General features: G+C 34.6%; 1 protein-coding gene across 4 annotated transcripts in view; it reads left to right on the top strand.

Moving 5' to 3' along the window:
• The window catches only part of IPMK (inositol polyphosphate multikinase), a 42,471-nt gene that overhangs the window by 5,669 nt on the left and 18,279 nt on the right, over positions 1–18,523 (top strand). For 2 of the 4 annotated variants that reach the window (XM_082719501.1, XM_082719499.1), the window contains exons 2-3: positions 7,554–7,648; positions 14,363–14,459. In XM_082719501.1, coding sequence (XP_082575627.1) covers positions 7,554–7,648; positions 14,363–14,459 — 192 coding nt within the window. The remainder of the gene's footprint in view (positions 1–7,553; positions 7,649–14,362; positions 14,460–18,523) is intronic. The other 2 variants (XM_082719502.1, XM_082719500.1) reach the window with 1 other exon arrangement.

The raw sequence follows: 18,523 nt of genomic DNA, 5'->3' as shown, positions 1-18,523 counted from the left end.
GATTCCCTTATACTAAGGGTATGTGGTTGGAAACACTTCAGAAGCTATTGGGTTAGGGGTTTGTGGGGTGAGGGGGGTCTGGTTATTTTCCCCCCTCTTCTCTAAAGTAATATTATTTATTTGAAAAACAGTTGGATTCATTTGTGTTTAAATTCAGTTCCCTCTCTTCATTTTTATTTAATTATGTATTTTTGAATGTTTATAAAATTAACATTCTTCCAAAACTCAAAACTTTACAGAGAGATCTATCAGAAGTATCACTTCATTCTCTGTCACTCCACCCATTTCTCAGCATCCTTTGTAGGTAACGAGTCTCATTTTCTGATTTATCCTTGCTAAGTTACTTGTTGCAAGAACATGCAGATATATATATATATATATATATATATATATATATATATATATATATATAAATTTTTGTATTTTTCTTTCTTTCTGACACAAAAAGTAGTACACTTTACTGTTTTGCACTTCAATTTTAAACTTAATATATCTTAGAAATCAGTAGTATCAATTCATAGAGTGCTTCCTCATCCTTTTTAACAGTTAGTTGTACTCCATTGTGCATATATACCCCTGGATTTCTTGGATTTGCTTTTAGACTTGTATTTATTTTCATTGATTTGTTTATCATAGAAGTAATATCCCATTGTCTTAATTCAGTGAGGAATTGAGTATTAATGTATGGTGGAATAAGCATCCTGTTTTCTTTTTTGAGATTGTCTTGATGATTTCTGATCCTTTGCATTTCCATATAGATTTTAAATCAACCTGTCATTTTTCCCAAGAAAAGGTAAGATTTTTGTGTTTGCTTTGAGTCTATAAGGTGCTATGGTGAAAATTGATTTCTTTATAGTACTTGCATCTTCCAATACATGAACATAGCAGATTTCTCCATTTATTTAGGCCTTCTTAAATTTCTCTTAGTCATAGTTTTCATTGTAGAGGTCTTATACAGCATTTACTAGATTTTGCCCTAAGTATTTGATGCTACTATAAATTGTACTGCCTTTTTTAAGGAATTTTTATTTTATTTTGGGAAAATTTCAAACTGAAAAGTTGCAAGAATAGTATAATCAATTAATGTATACCATTCATCTAGGTTTACCTGTTATTAATATTTTGCCACATTAGCTTTATCACTTTCTACTTGATAATGATTTAGCAGAATCATTTAAGATTAAATTGCAGACATTATGACCCCTTTTCCTCTAAATAATTAATTCCTAAAAATGAGAACATTCTCTTACCTAACCATGGTACAGTGATCAAATTGAGAATATTTAATATTAGGCTTTTGTCATTTTTTTCCCCTGTAATATCCATTGTAGCAATTTCCCCCATCCAAGACTGCATGTTGCATTTAGTTGTTAGGACTCTTTAGTTACTTATCATTTGGAACAGTTTTTCATTTTTTTTCTTTTATTTCATAACTGTGAAATACTTAAAGAGTATAGGCTTCGTCAGAACACTATTTGAGTTACATTGTATTCTTGAAGCATTATAAAGCACAGGATGTCAGTTGCATTACTGGTGATGTGACTTTGACAGCTTGGTTAGGTGATATGTGCCAAGTTTTCCACTGTAAAGTTTTCATTTTTCCTATTGTAATTAAGTAATTTGAGAGGAATAAAAAAAAGACTGATGGAGACTTAAAATCCTGTTCCTCAGTTTTCATCCAGCGTTATAAGCATACATTGACGATATTTGACCAATTTATTACTGTGGTAGTTGCAAAATGGTAATAACTGTCATTCCTGTTAAATTTGTTAGTTGGCATTTTGCTTTAGGGAATTGTAGGTTTCCCTTCTCTCTCTCTCTTGCTTTCTTTCATTATAAGGATTTTTGCAGACTCCAGGCAATGGGTCTTATCCATTATTGTTACTACTTACATTGATGCTCATCTTGTCCCAAATTTGGGCAGTATGAGCTTCTTCAGGCTGGTTACTTGGTCTTTTCAACATTTCCCATTTTTCCTTTTTTTTTTTTTTTTTTTTTTAAAGATTTTTATTTATTTATTTGACAGACAGAAATCACAAGTAGGCAGAGAGGCAGGCAGAGAGAGAGAGGAGAAAGCAGGCTCCCTGCTGAGCAGAAAGCCTGATGGGAGGCTCAGTCCCAGGACCCTGGGATCATGACCTGAGCCAAAGGCAGAGGCTTTAACCCACTGAGCCACCCAGGCACCCCTCCCAATTTTCTTTTGAAGCACTTTCTCACTTTCTAGCATAAAAAAGATGTTCTGTGTTTATCTTGTACTTTTTCTGTTCCAGCCCTGGAGCAATCTTATTTTTCTTTAAGAACCTGGTTCCTTTAGGGAAGAATGGTATTTAAAAACCAGAGTATGGGCACTAGGTATACTCATTGGTCCTTGGGTATGGTTGCTGGTTTTCCTTAAGCAGATTGGACTAAGAGATATGTAATTTAATATTTTTAAAATTTGGGTTCATACCTATACCTATAATTTAAACCTAATACCACAGGGTTTTTCTTTACCTTCCCCTGTTTATATATCTCTTCTTTCTCTTTGAGAATTCTGTCTTATCCAAAATATCAACGTATTTACTCATACTGAAATATTTCAACCAACTTTGCATTCCTGGAATAAGTCCTCATGGTCATGATAATATATTACTGGATTAAGTTTACTGATGTTTCATTAAATATTTTTATGACTGTGTTCATGAGGTCTATAATATTAAGTCTGTTGGAATTTTTAAAAAGAATATGCTGGTTTCATAAAATTAGTGGGGAAATTTTCCCCACTTTCCTGTTTTCTAAAAAAATTTGGGAAGAGTGCTATTATCTTTTTCTATAAATGTTTGATAGAATTTACTGTTGAAACCATTTTGGCCTACAGTTATCTATAAAGATATTTAAAATTATGAATTCAGTGTTCTTCATAGACCTAGGGCAACTCAGGTTTTCTGCTTCTTGTGTTTTAATAATTTATGTGTAAAGGAGTTTATTCATTTTATTTAAGTTGGATTTATTGGTATGAAGTTCATAACTGTCTTATGACTTTAATGCTTATAGCATTTATTGTGAACCCCATCTTTCATTTATTCCTCACTATGGTAATTTGTTTTTTTCTTGCTCCATCTAGCTAGAGTTATATCAGTTTTATTGATCTCAGAGAATCTTTTTCATTGATTTTTTTTTTCCTGTTGTCTATTCTTACTTCATTGTTTTTGTTTTTATTTGCTCCTGCCTTTCCACTTATTTTGGGTTAATATTTTACTTCTTTCTAGCATCTTAAGTTGGAACTCCCCCTTTCTTTTTCTTTTTTTCTAATAGAAGTATTTAAAACTACTCATTTTCCTCTGAGTACTAAGCAGTACTTCAGGTACATTTCACAAATGTTGTTAGTTTTTATTATTATTTAGTTAAAAATGTTTTTTAATTTCCTTTGTGTATTTTGATCCATGGATTAACTACAAGTGTGTTTACTTCTCATCTCTTTGTTATTTTCCCAAATATCTTATTTCCATTGTGGACAGAGAATATTCAGTCCTTTTAAATTTAAACTTTTTTTTTTTTTTTTTAAATCATTCAGCACATGGTCAGTCTTGGTAAATGTTCCATTTGTACATGAAAAAATGTTCCATTTGTACATGAAAAAATGTCTATTCTGTTGGATATAGTATCCCGTAACTGTCAATGTGATTGTTTGATACTGTTGTTTAGTTTTATGTGTCACTACTAATGTTTTATCAATTTTTGCGAGAGTAATTGCAGGTTTGTCTCTCTTCTCAGTTCTGTCAGGTTTTTTTTTTTTTTTTCTTCATTTATTTTGAAGTTCTTATTAGGTACACACATTTAGGATTGCTGTGTCTAAATGAATTGACTTATGAAATGTCCCTTTTTGCATAATATAACATTCCTTTTTCTTGAGTTCTCTATTATTAACATAGTCTGATATATGGTAATAATAATATGTTAACTTTCTTATGAATGGTAGTTGCTAGTATAGTCCTTTTTCTTATCCTTTTACTTTTAACTCCTCTGTGTCTTTATATTTAAAATATCTAGGAGTTTGGGGGCGCCTGGGTGGCTCGGTGGATTATGTGTCTGCCTTCACCTCAGGTCATGATCTCAGGGTCCTGGGATCGAGCCCTGCATCGGGCTCTCTGCTCAGCACAGAGCCTGCTTCTTCCTCTCTCTGCCCTCCTGTCTGCCTACTTGTGATCTCTCGTTCTCTGTGTCAAATAAATAAATAAAGTCTTTAAAAAAAAGTCTAGTAGGAGTTTGTATTTTCTATCCTATTTAGAATTCCTGTGTTTTTAGTTTAGTCTCTGTGTTTTTAGGTTTTTTATTAGTTTTAGGACATTTTAGACATTGTCTTGTCAAGTATTTCCTCATACCCTTTCTGTCATTTAAAAACTTTTCCCTTCGTCTTTTTCAATAACTTGTTTACATAATTGAGATTAAATAGAATGTATAATCATTTTAGTATATTTGAATTTTCCATGTCATATATTTTTTCTCATAATAAAAGCAGTGTGTTTATTATAGAAACTCCTGGAGAAAGTTACAAAAAAAGAAATAAAAATTACCTAGAAAGTTCTTGCCACAGATAGAAATTTTAACATGCACTTATTTTACATAGTTGTAATCCCACTACCTACATAATTTTTTCATTTTAGTAAAAAAAAAAAAAAAAGGCCCCACAACATTAAATTTACCATATTAATCATTTTAACCATACAGTACAGTAGTGTTAACTATACAAACATTTTTGTGCAACATATCTCTCAGAACTTTTTCATCTTGCAAAAGTGAAACTATTCCTTGAGCAACAAATTCCCCTCTCCCTTCCTCCAGGACCTGGAAACCAGCATTGTAATTGCCGTTTCTAAGAGTTTGACTACTTTAAATACCTTATGTAAGTGGAATCATGCAGTATTTGTATTTCTGTAACTGTCTCATTTCACTAAACATATGCCCTCCATGTTCATCCATACTGTAGCATGGAATGAAGAATTTCCTTTTTGAAGGCTGAAAAATATTCCATTATATGTATAGATCACATTTTTAAATCTTTCATCTGTTGATAGACATTTAGGTTACTTCCACTTTTGGCTATTGTGAATAATGGCTTCAGTGAACATGAGTGTGCCTTTTCTTTTTTCTAGGATTCTAATAGTTATCTTAGGCTGTTCAGTATTATTCCACAGATTGTAGATGCTTTCTTCTAACTTTTTCCACTTTTTTTTTTTCTTCTGTTTGTGTTTCAGTTTGGGTAATTGCTGTTGACCTGTCAACAGCAATTCCTTCCTCTTCTATATTTTGATTCCTTCTATATTCTGATTCCTTCCTCTTCTATACTTTGTCTGCTTATGAGCCCATGGAAAGCACGTTTTTGTCTCTTTATTCTTTTTTCTTCTTTTTTTTAAAATTTCTTTTTTTATTTGAGAGAGAGTGAGCAAGAGAGGAGAGAACACAAGCCAGGGAAGGGACAGAGGGAGAGAGGAGCAGACTCCCCACTGAGCAGGGAACCTGTTGGGGGACTGGATCTCAGATCTCTGGGATCATGACCTGAGCTGAAGGCAGACACTTGCCTGACTAAGCCACCCAGGTGCCACTCCCTTTTTCACGTCTAACATTCCATTTGTCTCTTAAGTTTCTGTACTGAAATTTCCCATCTTTGCATGCATGTTATTTACCTTTTCTGTTATAATCTTTAACATGTTAATTGTGGTTATTTAAGTTCCTTTGATAATTCTGACATTTGTATCATCTCTGAAACTCTTCTATATGTTGCATCTTCTTTTGGTAGTGTTTTTTTCCCTTGCTTTTTCATATGTCTTGTAATATTTTATTAAATTCTGGACATCACATGTGAGACTGAAAGCAAACAGTATTTATAACTGAAATGAATGTACCTCTTCTGCTAGGCAGTTAGTGTTGGTGATTGAGCCAATCTAGTCTGGAATAGAGCCAAGTTTGAATTTTGTCATACTTACTTTCTGTTATGAACTGAATGTTGTGTTGCCCCAAATTCATACACTGAAGGAACAACCTTCTTCAGTATGATTGTATTTGGAGAGGGTCTTTGTGGGGATAATTAAGATTAATGAGGGCTTAAGGGTGGGCCTGACCCAAAAGGATGAATGTCCTTATAAAGAGAGACATGAGAGTATGTTTTTTCTCTCACTGTCTCCACCATGTGAGGTAAAAATAAGAAGGCAGCTGTCTACAGGCTAGGAAGAAAATTCTCACCGGGAGCTAAATAGGTTGTCATCTTGATCTGTGACTTCCAGCCTTTAGAATTGTGAAAAAATAAATTTTTGTTGTTTAAGCCACTTAGTCTACAGTATTTTGTTATGGAAGCTAGAGCAGACTAATAACACCTTTAGTGCCCCTCAGGCTTGAAGTTTTTCTCTTGTAATCTTATGTTTAGAATGGGGTTGATTTGCCAGAGGAGTTTTCTCAACATTCCTGTTTAACCCTCTACTTTATGTCTTCTTTGTGTACTCATGCTTCAGAGATAATTTTTCTCCATGTTCATGCCTTTTCTCCAAATGTAGGCTACTGTTGCTTATTACTTGGTAATTACCAGCCTGATGCAAGGCTGTAGGGGGTGTTTCTTGTTGTCTTGGTCAGCTTCAATATTAGGTAGGCCCTCTGACCCTGAGTCTTGGGATGGGATTTTTAGATTTCTGTCTCTTAAGTGAAAGTAGAAGTCCAAGAAGTTTTTTTTGTTTTTTTGTTTTTTAATTTAATTTTATTTTTTCAGTGAAGGAATTTTTTTTGACATAGTCTCTTTTTTTCCTTACAATACTTATTTGAGCCCTGTTGTGTTCTAACATGTGATTTGATGAAAATCTCAGTATTTGAAAATTTAAGATTTTAGCATATAAATTTGGTAATGAGTGTTGTTGGTATAGGGACAGGACCACTGCTAGTACATATGTGATGGCTTTAAGAAAAGGGTTCTCCTTTGAGTGGGCTGATAATGAGAAGTTGCCCCTTCCTGCTTCAGACTTGGTATCTGATTTCCGTCCCCACTTTTCCCAGTGGTTATGTGCCCTCAAACTATCTGTACGTAGTGCATCTGAATCAGGAAAAACTTTTAGTTGGTTTCTTATAGTAAATGAGAAAAACTTATTAAAAAGTTACAAAATAGGAAGTTCATATAGTACCACCTTTAACATATTTGTTTTTTTCTGTATACAAGAGTGGAATCAGTTTACACTACTGCTTGTGATTTTTTTTGTTTAACTATAAATTACTTTCTCCCTGAAAGACTATTACTGAAGAATTTCTATAAAATTTAGAAATATATTCTAAATTTATTAGAAAGTCTGAGAGGGCTCTAAAGGGAATAGTAATTTGAGACAATAAAACCACACATCACAATTTGTGTTCTGGTGCTTTGCATATAACAAGCACTGAAATCTATTGGTTAAATGTTGAAATTTCTGAAATAAGGAAAACAGACCCCTTAATTTTTATGAAAGTGATTTATCTGTAACTTTAAGAACTCATCTATCTTGTGATACAAGGTATACCATTATCAAATCATTAAAAAATAGCTGATTTTTGTTCTATAGGTATCCTGCAACATCCAGATGGCACAGTTTTGAAACAGTTACAGCCACCTCCAAGGGGTCCAAGAGAGCTGGAATTCTATAATATGGTAAGTGAGGTAAGGTTTGTTTCATTGTATTCAAAGAGTTTTTCGTAGTTCTCTGATGACTAGGTAAATTCATTTGACAGCATGTCCTGGTATATTGTATATGTGACTAAAACAAAAGCTTCATGAATATAATGTGTATCTCTACAGTCTAGTATTTTCCACTATACTTCATTTTAAAAATTTTATTTATTTATTTTAGAGCACACGCATGAGCAGGGGAGTAGGGAAAAGGCAGAGGGAGAGGAACTCGAATAGACTTCCTGCTGACTGAGGAGCCCAACTCGGGACTTGATCTCACAACCCTGAGATCATAACCTGAGCTGAAATGAAGAGTCGGCTGCCCAACTGACTGAGCCAACCAAGTGCCCCTAGTCTACTTTATTTCTTAAAGATCCTTATTTCGATCTGCTAAATTGATTTCAATTAATGGATTTAGACCTACATTCTAAAAACCCCTTAATTGGGACACCTGGGTGGCTCAGTGGGTTAAGCTGCTGCCTTCAGCTCAGGTCATGATCTCAGGGGGATCCTGAGATCGAGTCCCCACATTGGGCTCCTTGCTTAGCAGGGAACCTGTTTCTCTGCCTCTGCCTGCCACTCTGCCTGCTTGTTTTCTCTCTCTCTCTCTCTCTGTCTGACAAAAATAAATAAATAAATAAATAAATAAATAAATACCCCTTAACTGAGAGCCCATTGCAGAAGTGCTGAATTTAAGTAAGTGTTTTTATTTTTACTACAGGACTTTTTTTAGAACCTTAAATGTGCTAATACATACTATGAATCTTTAAATTTGGGGAAAGGGACATGGCATACTTAACATCTAATTAACTCTATGAGTAGGAATACTTTTTAGTGCATTCACAGTGTTTTCAACTCTCAACTCTGTCTAGTTCCAAAATGTTTTCATCACACAAAACCCTGTACCTGTTAAGCCATCCCTGGCAACTGTTGATCTGCTTTCAATGGATTTACCTATTCAGGATATTTCATATAAAAATTTTTTTAAAAGATTTTATTTATCTATCTGACAGAGAGAGATCACAAGTAGGCAGAGAGGCAAGCAGAGAGAGACGGGGAAGCAGGCTCCCTGATGAGCAGAGAGCCGGAAGTGGGGCTGGATCGCAGGACCCTGGGGTCATGACCTGAGCCAAAGGCAGAGGCTTAACCCACTGAGCCATCCAGGTGCCCACAGGATATTTCATATAAATGGAATTATGTATAATATGGGCCTAGCCTGGTTTTTTAGCGTAGAGTTTTTTTCTTTTAAAGATTTATTTACTCATTTTAGAGGGAGAGAGAGCATGAGCAGGAGGTGGTGAGGGTGAGGGAGCGAGAATGTCAAGCAGACTCTGTGCTGAGTGTGGAGCCCAACTTGTGGCTCTGTCTCATGACCTGAGCTGAAACCAAGAATTGATTGCTTAACCAACTGCATTACCCAGGTACCCCTAGCATAATGTTTTTAAAGTTCATCTACGTTATAGTATGCATCAGTACTTTGTTCCTTTTTTTTGTTTTTTTCATTTTATTTTTTTAAATTTTTTATAAACTATATTATAATGTATTTTTATCCCCAGGGGTACAGGTCGGTGAATCGCCAGGTTTACACACTTCACAGCACTCACCATAGCACATACTCTCCCCATTGTCCATAAACTTTGTTCCTTTTTAAGGAAAAGTAACATTCCGTTTTACTTCCATACCCCATTTTGTTTATCCATTCACCCACTGATGGACATTTGGGTTGTTCTCATCTTTTGGCTTTTGTAAATAGTGTTGGCTATGTACATTTCTGCATTAGTGCTTGAATACCTGTTTCCAATTTTGGAATTGGGTCATTTGAATATTCTACAGGAACTGTCAGTGTGTCCCAGAGGGGCTTTACCATTTTTTTATATTTTCACCAGCAATGTATGAAGTTTCCAGTTTCCCCTCATCCTCACCAATATTTGTCAGGGTTTTTGTTTGTTTTTAATGGCCATCCAAGTGAGTGTTGAAGTGGTTTTTATTTTTTTGTGGTTTTTGTTGTTGTTTTGTTTTGTTTTTGTTTTTGAGAGTGCAATACTAATTTCATTGCAGTTTGTTTGGTTTGCAATTCCCTAATGGCTAATGATGTTGAGTATCTTTTCATGTACTTACTGACTATGTATATTTATTCTCTGGACTAATGTCTTTTCAAATCCTTTGCTTATTTTTTCATTTGGTGGTCTTTTTAATTTAGTTTTAGTTCTTTATGTATTTTAGATAAAAGTCCCTTATCAGGTAAATGATTTGCAGATATTTTCTTCCATTCTTTGGGTTGTCTTTTCACTTCCTTGGTAGTGATTAGAAGCACAAATGTTTTAAAAATTTGAAGTCCAATTCATCTGTTTTTTATTTTGTTGCTTGTGCTTTTGGTGTCATATCTAAAGTCATGAAGATTTATGCTTATTTTCATCTAAGAATTTTGTAGTTTTAGCTCATTTAGATGAAGTAGAAAAAACAGTACAAGCCAAAACAAAAAACAAATACTAATATAAATGCTTTTCCAGTATTAACTTGTTTAATCCTCAGAAAAAACCTGTGAGTTAGGTTCTATATTATCCTCATTTTATACCTGTACATATGAAGGCATCATTAGTTGAAATAATTTTACCAAATCATTCAAATAGCTAATGATGGCCCTAGGATTTGAATGTACTCAGTCTAGCTCTTGAATATGTACTTTTAACTGCTACACATGCCCTCCTTTTTAAAGAATGTATTTTATATTCCCTCTGTAAAAGTCTTTTACATAATTTGTTCAGCTTACTCTTTGTACCTCATTTTTTGTTTCTGTCATAAATATTTTTTTGAATTAAGTTTCCCAATGATTGCTAATATATAGGAATGATATTTGTATTTCTTTTATCTAGTAATCTCATTGAACTATAACAGTTCTAATTGTTTCCTGTGTAGACAGTTAAAGCTATGGTGATTGGAAGGGTTTTTGTTGTTATTGTTGTTTAATATTTTATTTATTCATTTGATAGAGAGAGAGGGAAGCAGGTTCCCTGCCCAGCAGAGAGCCTGATGCAGGGCTCAGTCCCAGGACCCTTATATCATGACCTGAGCCAAAGGCAGAGGCTTAACCTACTGAGCCACTCAGGTGCCCCTGTTATTGTTCCTTTTGAATCCATATATTTCTTTTAAGTACTTCCAGTACAGTGGTGAATGGAAGTAGTGATGGGGGAAAGAAAGGGCATCTTCTTCTCATTTAAGAAAAGTACTTCTAAATTTCTCCTTTTAAGTATGGCTTTCTCTTAAGTTTCTGATACTTCTTCCCAGGTTAAGGAAATTGCCTTCTGTGGGCGTCAAGACTGTCAAAATATGAAGGTACACTCTGTCAGTTTATTAGCACCACGCTCTAACCAGCTGAGCTAACCGGCCCACCCTCACTCTGTCAGTTTAATAAAAGGACTGTTTACAAAGGTGTGGTCACAGTTCAAGGCCACCTACAAGAGATAATGCTATATCATCTCTGGGCCTGAAAGGGTAAAGAAAGGGACTGGTTACTAGAATTAAGGGAAGGTAACTTTACTAGAAGGTATGAACTGAGAAGGAGGAAATTAAAGAAATAAATAACCTTACCTCAACACTTTTCCTACCCTCCATTATCTTGTACTATTAAGAGACACTGGTTACTAGAACTAAGGGAAGGTGACTTTACTAGAAGGTATGAACTGAGAAGGAGGAGATTAGAGAAGTAAATAACCTGACCTCAACACTTTTCCTCCCCTCCACTATCTTGTACTATTAAGTCCATCACTGGTGGACAAGGGATGCCCACCGATCTAGTTGATTGAAGTTAGTTTCTTGGGAAAAGGGGAAGTTACACAATATCCATTCTATTTTTATTTCAAGAATGGGTATTGAATATTTTTCAGCTACCCTCTCTGTATCTATTGAAATGATTTTATGAGTTTCCTCTTTTAATCTGTTAATGTAAATGTCATAATAGATTTCTAATCTATTGTCATCTTTCATTTTTGGAGTAAAACCTACTTGTACATGTCCTTCTAATTTTTTCTTAATAATATGCATTACTGGATTTTGTTTGCTAGTGTTTTATTTAATATTTTTTCCACCTATTCCCAAAAATGAGATTAAATTATTTTATTGACATATTTTCCTTGTCTAACTTTGATATCAGATTTCTTATTCTTCATGAAAGGAGGGGCATTTCTTTTTTTATTTTATGGAAGAATTTCTATCAGATAAGGAATTTGTTCCTTAAGGGCTTTTTTAAAAAGAGATTTTATTCATTTATTTATTCATTTTATTTACTTATTCATTCACCTATTCATTTTTAGAGATTTATTTATTTATTTTTATTTTTAGAAATTTATTTATTCCTGTTGAGCAGGGAGCCCAGTGTGGGGCTCAGTCCCAGGACCCTGGGATCATGACTTGAGCCAAAGGCAGACACTTAACAATAAGCCATCCAGGTGCCCCTCCTTAAGGACTCAGTAGAATTTAACTGTATCATTATAGCCAGTTGTCTTTTTTTTTTCTTTTTAATATGCTTTTTTTTTTTTCCATTTCATTCCTTCTTTCCTGGATTTTTTTTTTAAAGATTTATTTGTTTATTTGAAAGAGAGAGAAAGTGTGAGCATGAGAAGGGGAAGAGGGAGAGAATATCGAAGCAGACTCCTGCTGAGCATGGAGCTGGCTGGACACAGGACTTGATCTCACGAGCCATGGGATCAGGACCTGAGCTAAATCTAAGAGTTGGATGCTTAACCTACTGAGCTACCCATGGGCCCCTGGGAAGGGATATATTTTTAACCACTGATTCTGTTTTTTAATATCTTGACTTTTCTGTCATTGTGATAGTAAAATATAGTTGGATTACATACAACTTCTTTTATATTCCTAATATTATTTGTTTATTTGTTGCTTCTGTCTTTTTGTTGATCAGTTTGGCCCCCAGCAGCATCTTTTTTTTTTTTTTTTTTTTTTGGTCCCTGGCATTTTTAGAGTGTAATGGTAGGGGAAGGGAGAGGATGACAGAGTTTTTACAATTCAGTAGTTAGATTTTCTTTTACTCTCCCTGTTTCAGTATAGTAACTCTGTCTTCATCTGTGAGAACCAAAGAGAACCTTTGGTTCAGATCTTCAGAGTAGACCTTTATGAAGCCCAAACATTACAGCTCAGTTTAACGCTTTTGGTTTCCTCTTTATTTTAGACCCCTACGAGTTTCCTTTTCTCTTCCTTGGGAGCTCAGGTATACATTTAAGAAAATGTTTATTATATTTTATCCTACATTTTTCCAGGTAGAAAGTTTTTTTTTTTGTTTTTTGTTTTTTTTTAATCATCTCTCCCTCCTCCCATATTTAAGAAAGAAGAGAAAGTTTACCTTTTATATATACTCTTCCAGTACTTTTATCTTTTTTACTTAAAAATATATCATGGATTTTAAGTCCATATCAACATAGATATATACTTGGTTCCTCCATCCTGTTGTTATGTCTTCATGAACACTGTGCCCTCACTGATGTTATGCCAGGAACAAAAGGTTGGTAAGGTATACCCTTCCCTTACTTACCTTGGCCTAGAGTTGACTAATACCATTTCTGCTCACATTTCAATAGGGAAAACTGGGTAATACAATCTATCACATGGATATTTAGTGAGTCTGCCACACTTGAGTTTATTTTGTAGAATTGTTTTATGTATAACTACTAGACATGAATATGGCTTGACAAATAGAATTGTAATACTGAGATTTCACAAATATTTTACACCAGTGAACTTTAATGGTTTTGGATAATTGGGTAGACCATATTGTGAGAATTCATTGGATAATATGTTTTACAAGTTGTTTTAAACCAAAGATATTTTCTTTCCCTACTCTTCTAGGGAAAAAACTAAGAATCTAGTTCCAGGATATGTGAACATTTCTAGTATTTTCTAGAATTATTACCCGTTATACATCAAGGAGTTAAATGACAAATAATTAGACTTACATTGAGTTAAAGGATAATTTTTTAAAGGTAAAATCATAACTCCCGAGTGCCTTTGTTAAGTCAGTTAACTATCTGCCTTCAGCTCAGGTCATGATCTCAGGATCCTGGGACTGAGCCCTGCATCCAGCTCTCTGCTCAGCAGGGAGCCTGCTTCTCCGTCTCCCTCTGCTGTTCCCTGTACTTGTGCTCTCTCTGTCAAATAAATAAATAAAATCTTCTAAAAAAACCATAACACCCTTACAGATATAAAATGAACATGTGTTAAAGATTTTGGTAAACTCAGCAGATATTGAAACTGGTTCAAAAGAGAATCCAAAGAAGCACAAATTTATAAGAATTAAAGGGAAGTTGAAATAAGTATATATCTTCTGCCCTCCCATGAGGGGTAGTGGAGGGTGGAAGGAAGTGAGCTGAACTTCTTCCAGCCAGAATTTTTTTACATTTCCATGGACAAGAATTATTTTGCATTTGTTGAAGCTTTATCTACAACTTAGTTGTAAAATAGTTCAAGGACAGTGAAAGGCTAGAATTAGATAACCAAGAAAGATGTGCTCTAAACAATCATACTTTTTTGTTGGAGACACAAAGTAATCTTTTTTTTGCTTCCAAATGTATTTCCAATTGAAACTCAATACGAGATTATGATTCACCAGTATCATTTTATTTGAGAAATGTGTAGGGCAATTATAATGCATTATAAGAAACTGCCATGCAAATGTTATATTTCTCTCTGTTTCAGGTTTATGCTGCTGACTGTACTGATGGTATTCTTTTAGAGCTACGAAAATATTTGCCAAAATATTACGGCATCTGGTCACCTCCCACTGCACCGAATGGTAATCTTTTCTTAAAAATCTGTTCTTTACTATTAATTCATGACAATGACTTTTTATTTTGATTTTTAAAATTATTTTTAAAGATTTTTTTTTGTTTTTGAGAGAGAGAGTATATAAGCATGGGGAGCTGGGGGCAGAGGGAGAAGCAGACTCCCCACTAAGCAGGGAGTCTGATGTGGGACTTGATCCTAGGAGCCTGAGACCATGACCTGAGAGTGTCTTTTTAAATGCCTTTATATAAATTTAAGCCTAGTTTTATACAGACAGAATATATGTGGTTTTCTTTCTAGTCTTTTCTTCACTTCATTAAGGGAATCGTACTTCTTTCTTTCTTTTTTTAGGATTTTATTTATTTATTTGAAAGAGAGAGAAAGTGAGAGAGCAAGCGTGAGCAGTTGTGGGGTGGGCAGTGGGAGAGGAAGAAGCAGACTCTCTGTTGAGCAGGGAGCCCAATGTGGGGCTCCATCTCAGGATCTGGGATCATGAGCTGAGCTAAAGGTAGACACTTAACTGACTGAGCCACCCAGGTGTCCCTGCTTTTGTTTTTCATACCCAGTTTCTTAAATGGCGTATAGCATTAATGACCAATGGGAAACCTAGGTGGCTTAGTTGGTTGAGTGTCCAACTCTTGATGTAAGCTTAGGTCATGATCTGAGTCATGACATCCGGCCCCCTGATGGCTCTGTGGTTAGCAGGGAGTCTGCTTCTATCCCTCCCTCCCTCCCTCCCTCTTCTTCTGCCCCTTCCCACCACCCTCCACTCACATGTGCACATTCTTTCTCTAAAATAAATGTCTTTAAAAAAAAAATTAATGATCAATTTCTTATAATTGAATAACAAAATCTATGTACTTAATACTGTGTAAATTTATAAATGTTCTTTTTTCCTTATTTATTGGGCAATTTCTTTTTTCATTTTGAGTAGGAAAACCAAGAAAAATATTTTGTTTACATAACTTCCTCTGTCTTGTTCTAGGCTTTAAATTGCAATCTTCTAGGGGCGTCTGGGTGTCTCAGTCAATCTGACTCTTGATTTCGGGTCATGATCTCAGGGTTGGGAGATTGAGCTCCATGCTGGGTGTGGAACCTGCTTAAGATTCTCTCTCTCCTTCTCCCTCTGCTCCTCCTCTCTCCCTCTCTTTAAAAAAAATCACAGTCTTAAAAAAATACTGCTAAGTTTCGTGGTTAGAAGACAAAATGATCTATGTAAGGTCACATCTCTTTCTTAATGAATACTTGAAGTATTTGCCTTTTCGAAGCCTTTGACAGAGCAGAATTAAACAAATAGCATGACTGCTTAATGATTGAAGAATCATTCATGAATAAGTGAAGAGTTTCAAACTTGAGTGAGTTTGAGAAAAACCCAGAGACTTGTTAAAATGCAAATTAATAGTCTCAACTCCCAGTGTTTTGATTATGCAGATTAATGTTAGAGTTTAGTGATATGCTTGTTAAAAAAAAAGCTACACTTTTTTTTGGATGTAGCTGCATTTTGAGAAGAGGGAGAGAAGGAGCTCCAGCTTGGGCTTGTTCATCAGCTTTGTTTTTCTTCTTTTCTTCTACTTATTTACTAGGTAAGGAAGTGTCATTTGTAGGGAATCATGGTATCTTCCTGGTATTCTCAGGTAATAGTAAATCTATGATTCCCCGGGTATTTAGGATTCTTCTGTATTTCAGTAATATGAAAAAAAAAATGAGTGAGTTTAGCTTTTGTCTTCTTCCTTTTTTATTTTTTCCCTTTATTTCTTTCCTTTCTCTTTTCCCTTCTTTCTTTGTCTTTTTGTCCCAAATATACAGTATATCCTGATTGAGATCACCATATTACTTAAGTTACTTCACAAATCTTTATGATCATCTTACTTCGTAGAGGTTTCCGTTGTAACATAAAATAATTGGATTCCATTAAACTTTGCCACTGGTTGCTGTTTAATTTTGAGCGAATCATTACTTGTCGTTAAAGTGACTGAAAGATTAACAGAGGTCGCTGAGGATGGTACTGTATTCAACATCCAGATAAGTAAATACTCATTTTTAAAAACGTTGTTAGGAAGGCGTAGAATAACTGAGCAAACAGCATCATTATTTTGAAAAGTAGAGTATATAGAAAGAATCTGGGTAAGAAGAAATATTTTAATTAAAAATAACATTTTATAGCTTGGAATTACTAGCATATGATTTAAATATAAAGGACTTACTAGCAATTAACAATCTTCTTGGTCTTCAGTACTAAATAGAGAGACATCTATACTAAAATAGAAAGAGTAGTTTGAAGTCCAAAGACTTGGGTTTTGTTTTTTAAAGATTTTATTTATTTATTTGACAGATAGAGATCACAAGCAGGCAGAGGCAGGCAGAGAGAGGAGGAAGCAGGCTCCCTGCCAAGCAGAGAGCCGGAAGTGGGGCTCCGTCCCAGGACTCTGGGATCATGACCCGAGCCAAAAGCAGAGGCTAAACCACTCAGCCACCCAGGCACCCCAAAAGACTTGGTTTTACCTCGATTTTTTCGAAATTTTGTGAAGTTGGTAATCATGAACCTTTTTTTTTTTAAGATTTTATTTATTTATTTGACAGAGAGAGACACAGCGAGAGAGGGAACACAAGATAGGGGACTGGAAGAGTGAGAAGCAGGCTCCAGGCTGAGCATGACTCCCGATGTAGGGCTCCATCCCAGGACCCTGAGATCATGACCTGAGCCAAAGGCAGACACTTAATGACTAAGCCACACAGGCACCCCAACTCATTAACCTTTTTGAGCTCTACTTTTTCTTTTATAAATTGAAAATAATACCACATAGATTTGAGGAGTTGCATGTTATGTAAGAATGCTTTGAAAATTCTAATATTCTTATTTGAATTTCTCTTACGGAGAAGTTGGTGCTACTGGGATAAGAAAATGAGGTGAGGAAAATGAGAGGAGAAAATGTAAATAAAAGGGTGGAAAGGACAGGAATCAAACTGTATATAGAGTGGTTTAGTAATTGAATAGTTGCCTTGGTAGATTTCCTATTGTTTTTCAATTTTTTTGCTCTGGAGGAAGTTACACAAAAATTCTTGCACTGTGTAGGTGTTTAGCTTTTTTTAGAGAATCCATGGGATCATTTTTCTGTTATCCTTTTGATAATGAAACAAATATAAATATTTATATCATGAAACCAAATATTTTCTTAAATTTTAGAACACTGTGGTTTGCATTACTGTATTTTACATAGGAATAAATGGCCTCCCCAACCCACCCACCAGGTGGGTGCTTATGGTAGTTTTATAAATTATTTATTATTTTTCAGGTGCTAATGGTAGTTTTATAAACTTGATGTAGTTCTTACAGCCCAGAGTAGTAAAATGTAGAAAGTACTGCAAATTTGCTTAGCAAATTATTGTAACTTAAGTGAAGTGTAAGATCATGCTGACCAATAAGGTTTGTTCCTTTTGATTTTTTTATGATAGCTTTATTAAGATATAATTTATGTATCATAAAACCCACTCATTTAAAGTATACAATTCGGTAGTTCTTAGTATATTCATAGAGCTATAAAATCATCACCATTAGCTAATTTTAGAACATGACCAATAGATTTTTTTTTTTAAGTTAAAACATTTATAAATTATCTTTGAAGATTTTGAGTTAGTTACATATATTAAATCTCATCCTTATCTATATAAACATATGATGCCTAGGATATATACCATCAAAAAGATTTTTATTGATAGTTATCTAGGGAGATAGAAAAGTATATCTTTAGTGGGTTTGAGCAAATTGAGAGTTTTTAAATGTACTTTCCAGCTTGATTAATTGTTAGGTGTCTGGATCTAGCTACTAGTCAAATTTTAGGAAGCATGCACTGAAATAAGCTCCTGTACACTTAGGTCAAATTTGGAAGCTCAAGGTCTCTGCCTGTGATTCTTTCTACTTTCAGATTATCTTGCCTTTAGAAATGACCAATGATTGCAGTTGAAAGCAGAAGCAAAAGGTCTTCTCTGTTTTTCCATATGGCTTCCTGGTTGGGCGGGGGCTCCTCATCTGGCCTTTTCTCCTTTTTTGAGAGGTTCAGAAATGAAGATAGTAAT

Source organism: Mustela nivalis, assembly GCF_964662115.1.
Source record: "Mustela nivalis genome assembly, chromosome: 2".
NCBI lineage: Eukaryota > Metazoa > Chordata > Mammalia > Carnivora > Mustelidae > Mustela > Mustela nivalis.
The sequence above is the reverse complement of the archived record's forward strand: the minus strand, read 5'-3'. Positions and strand labels throughout refer to the sequence as shown.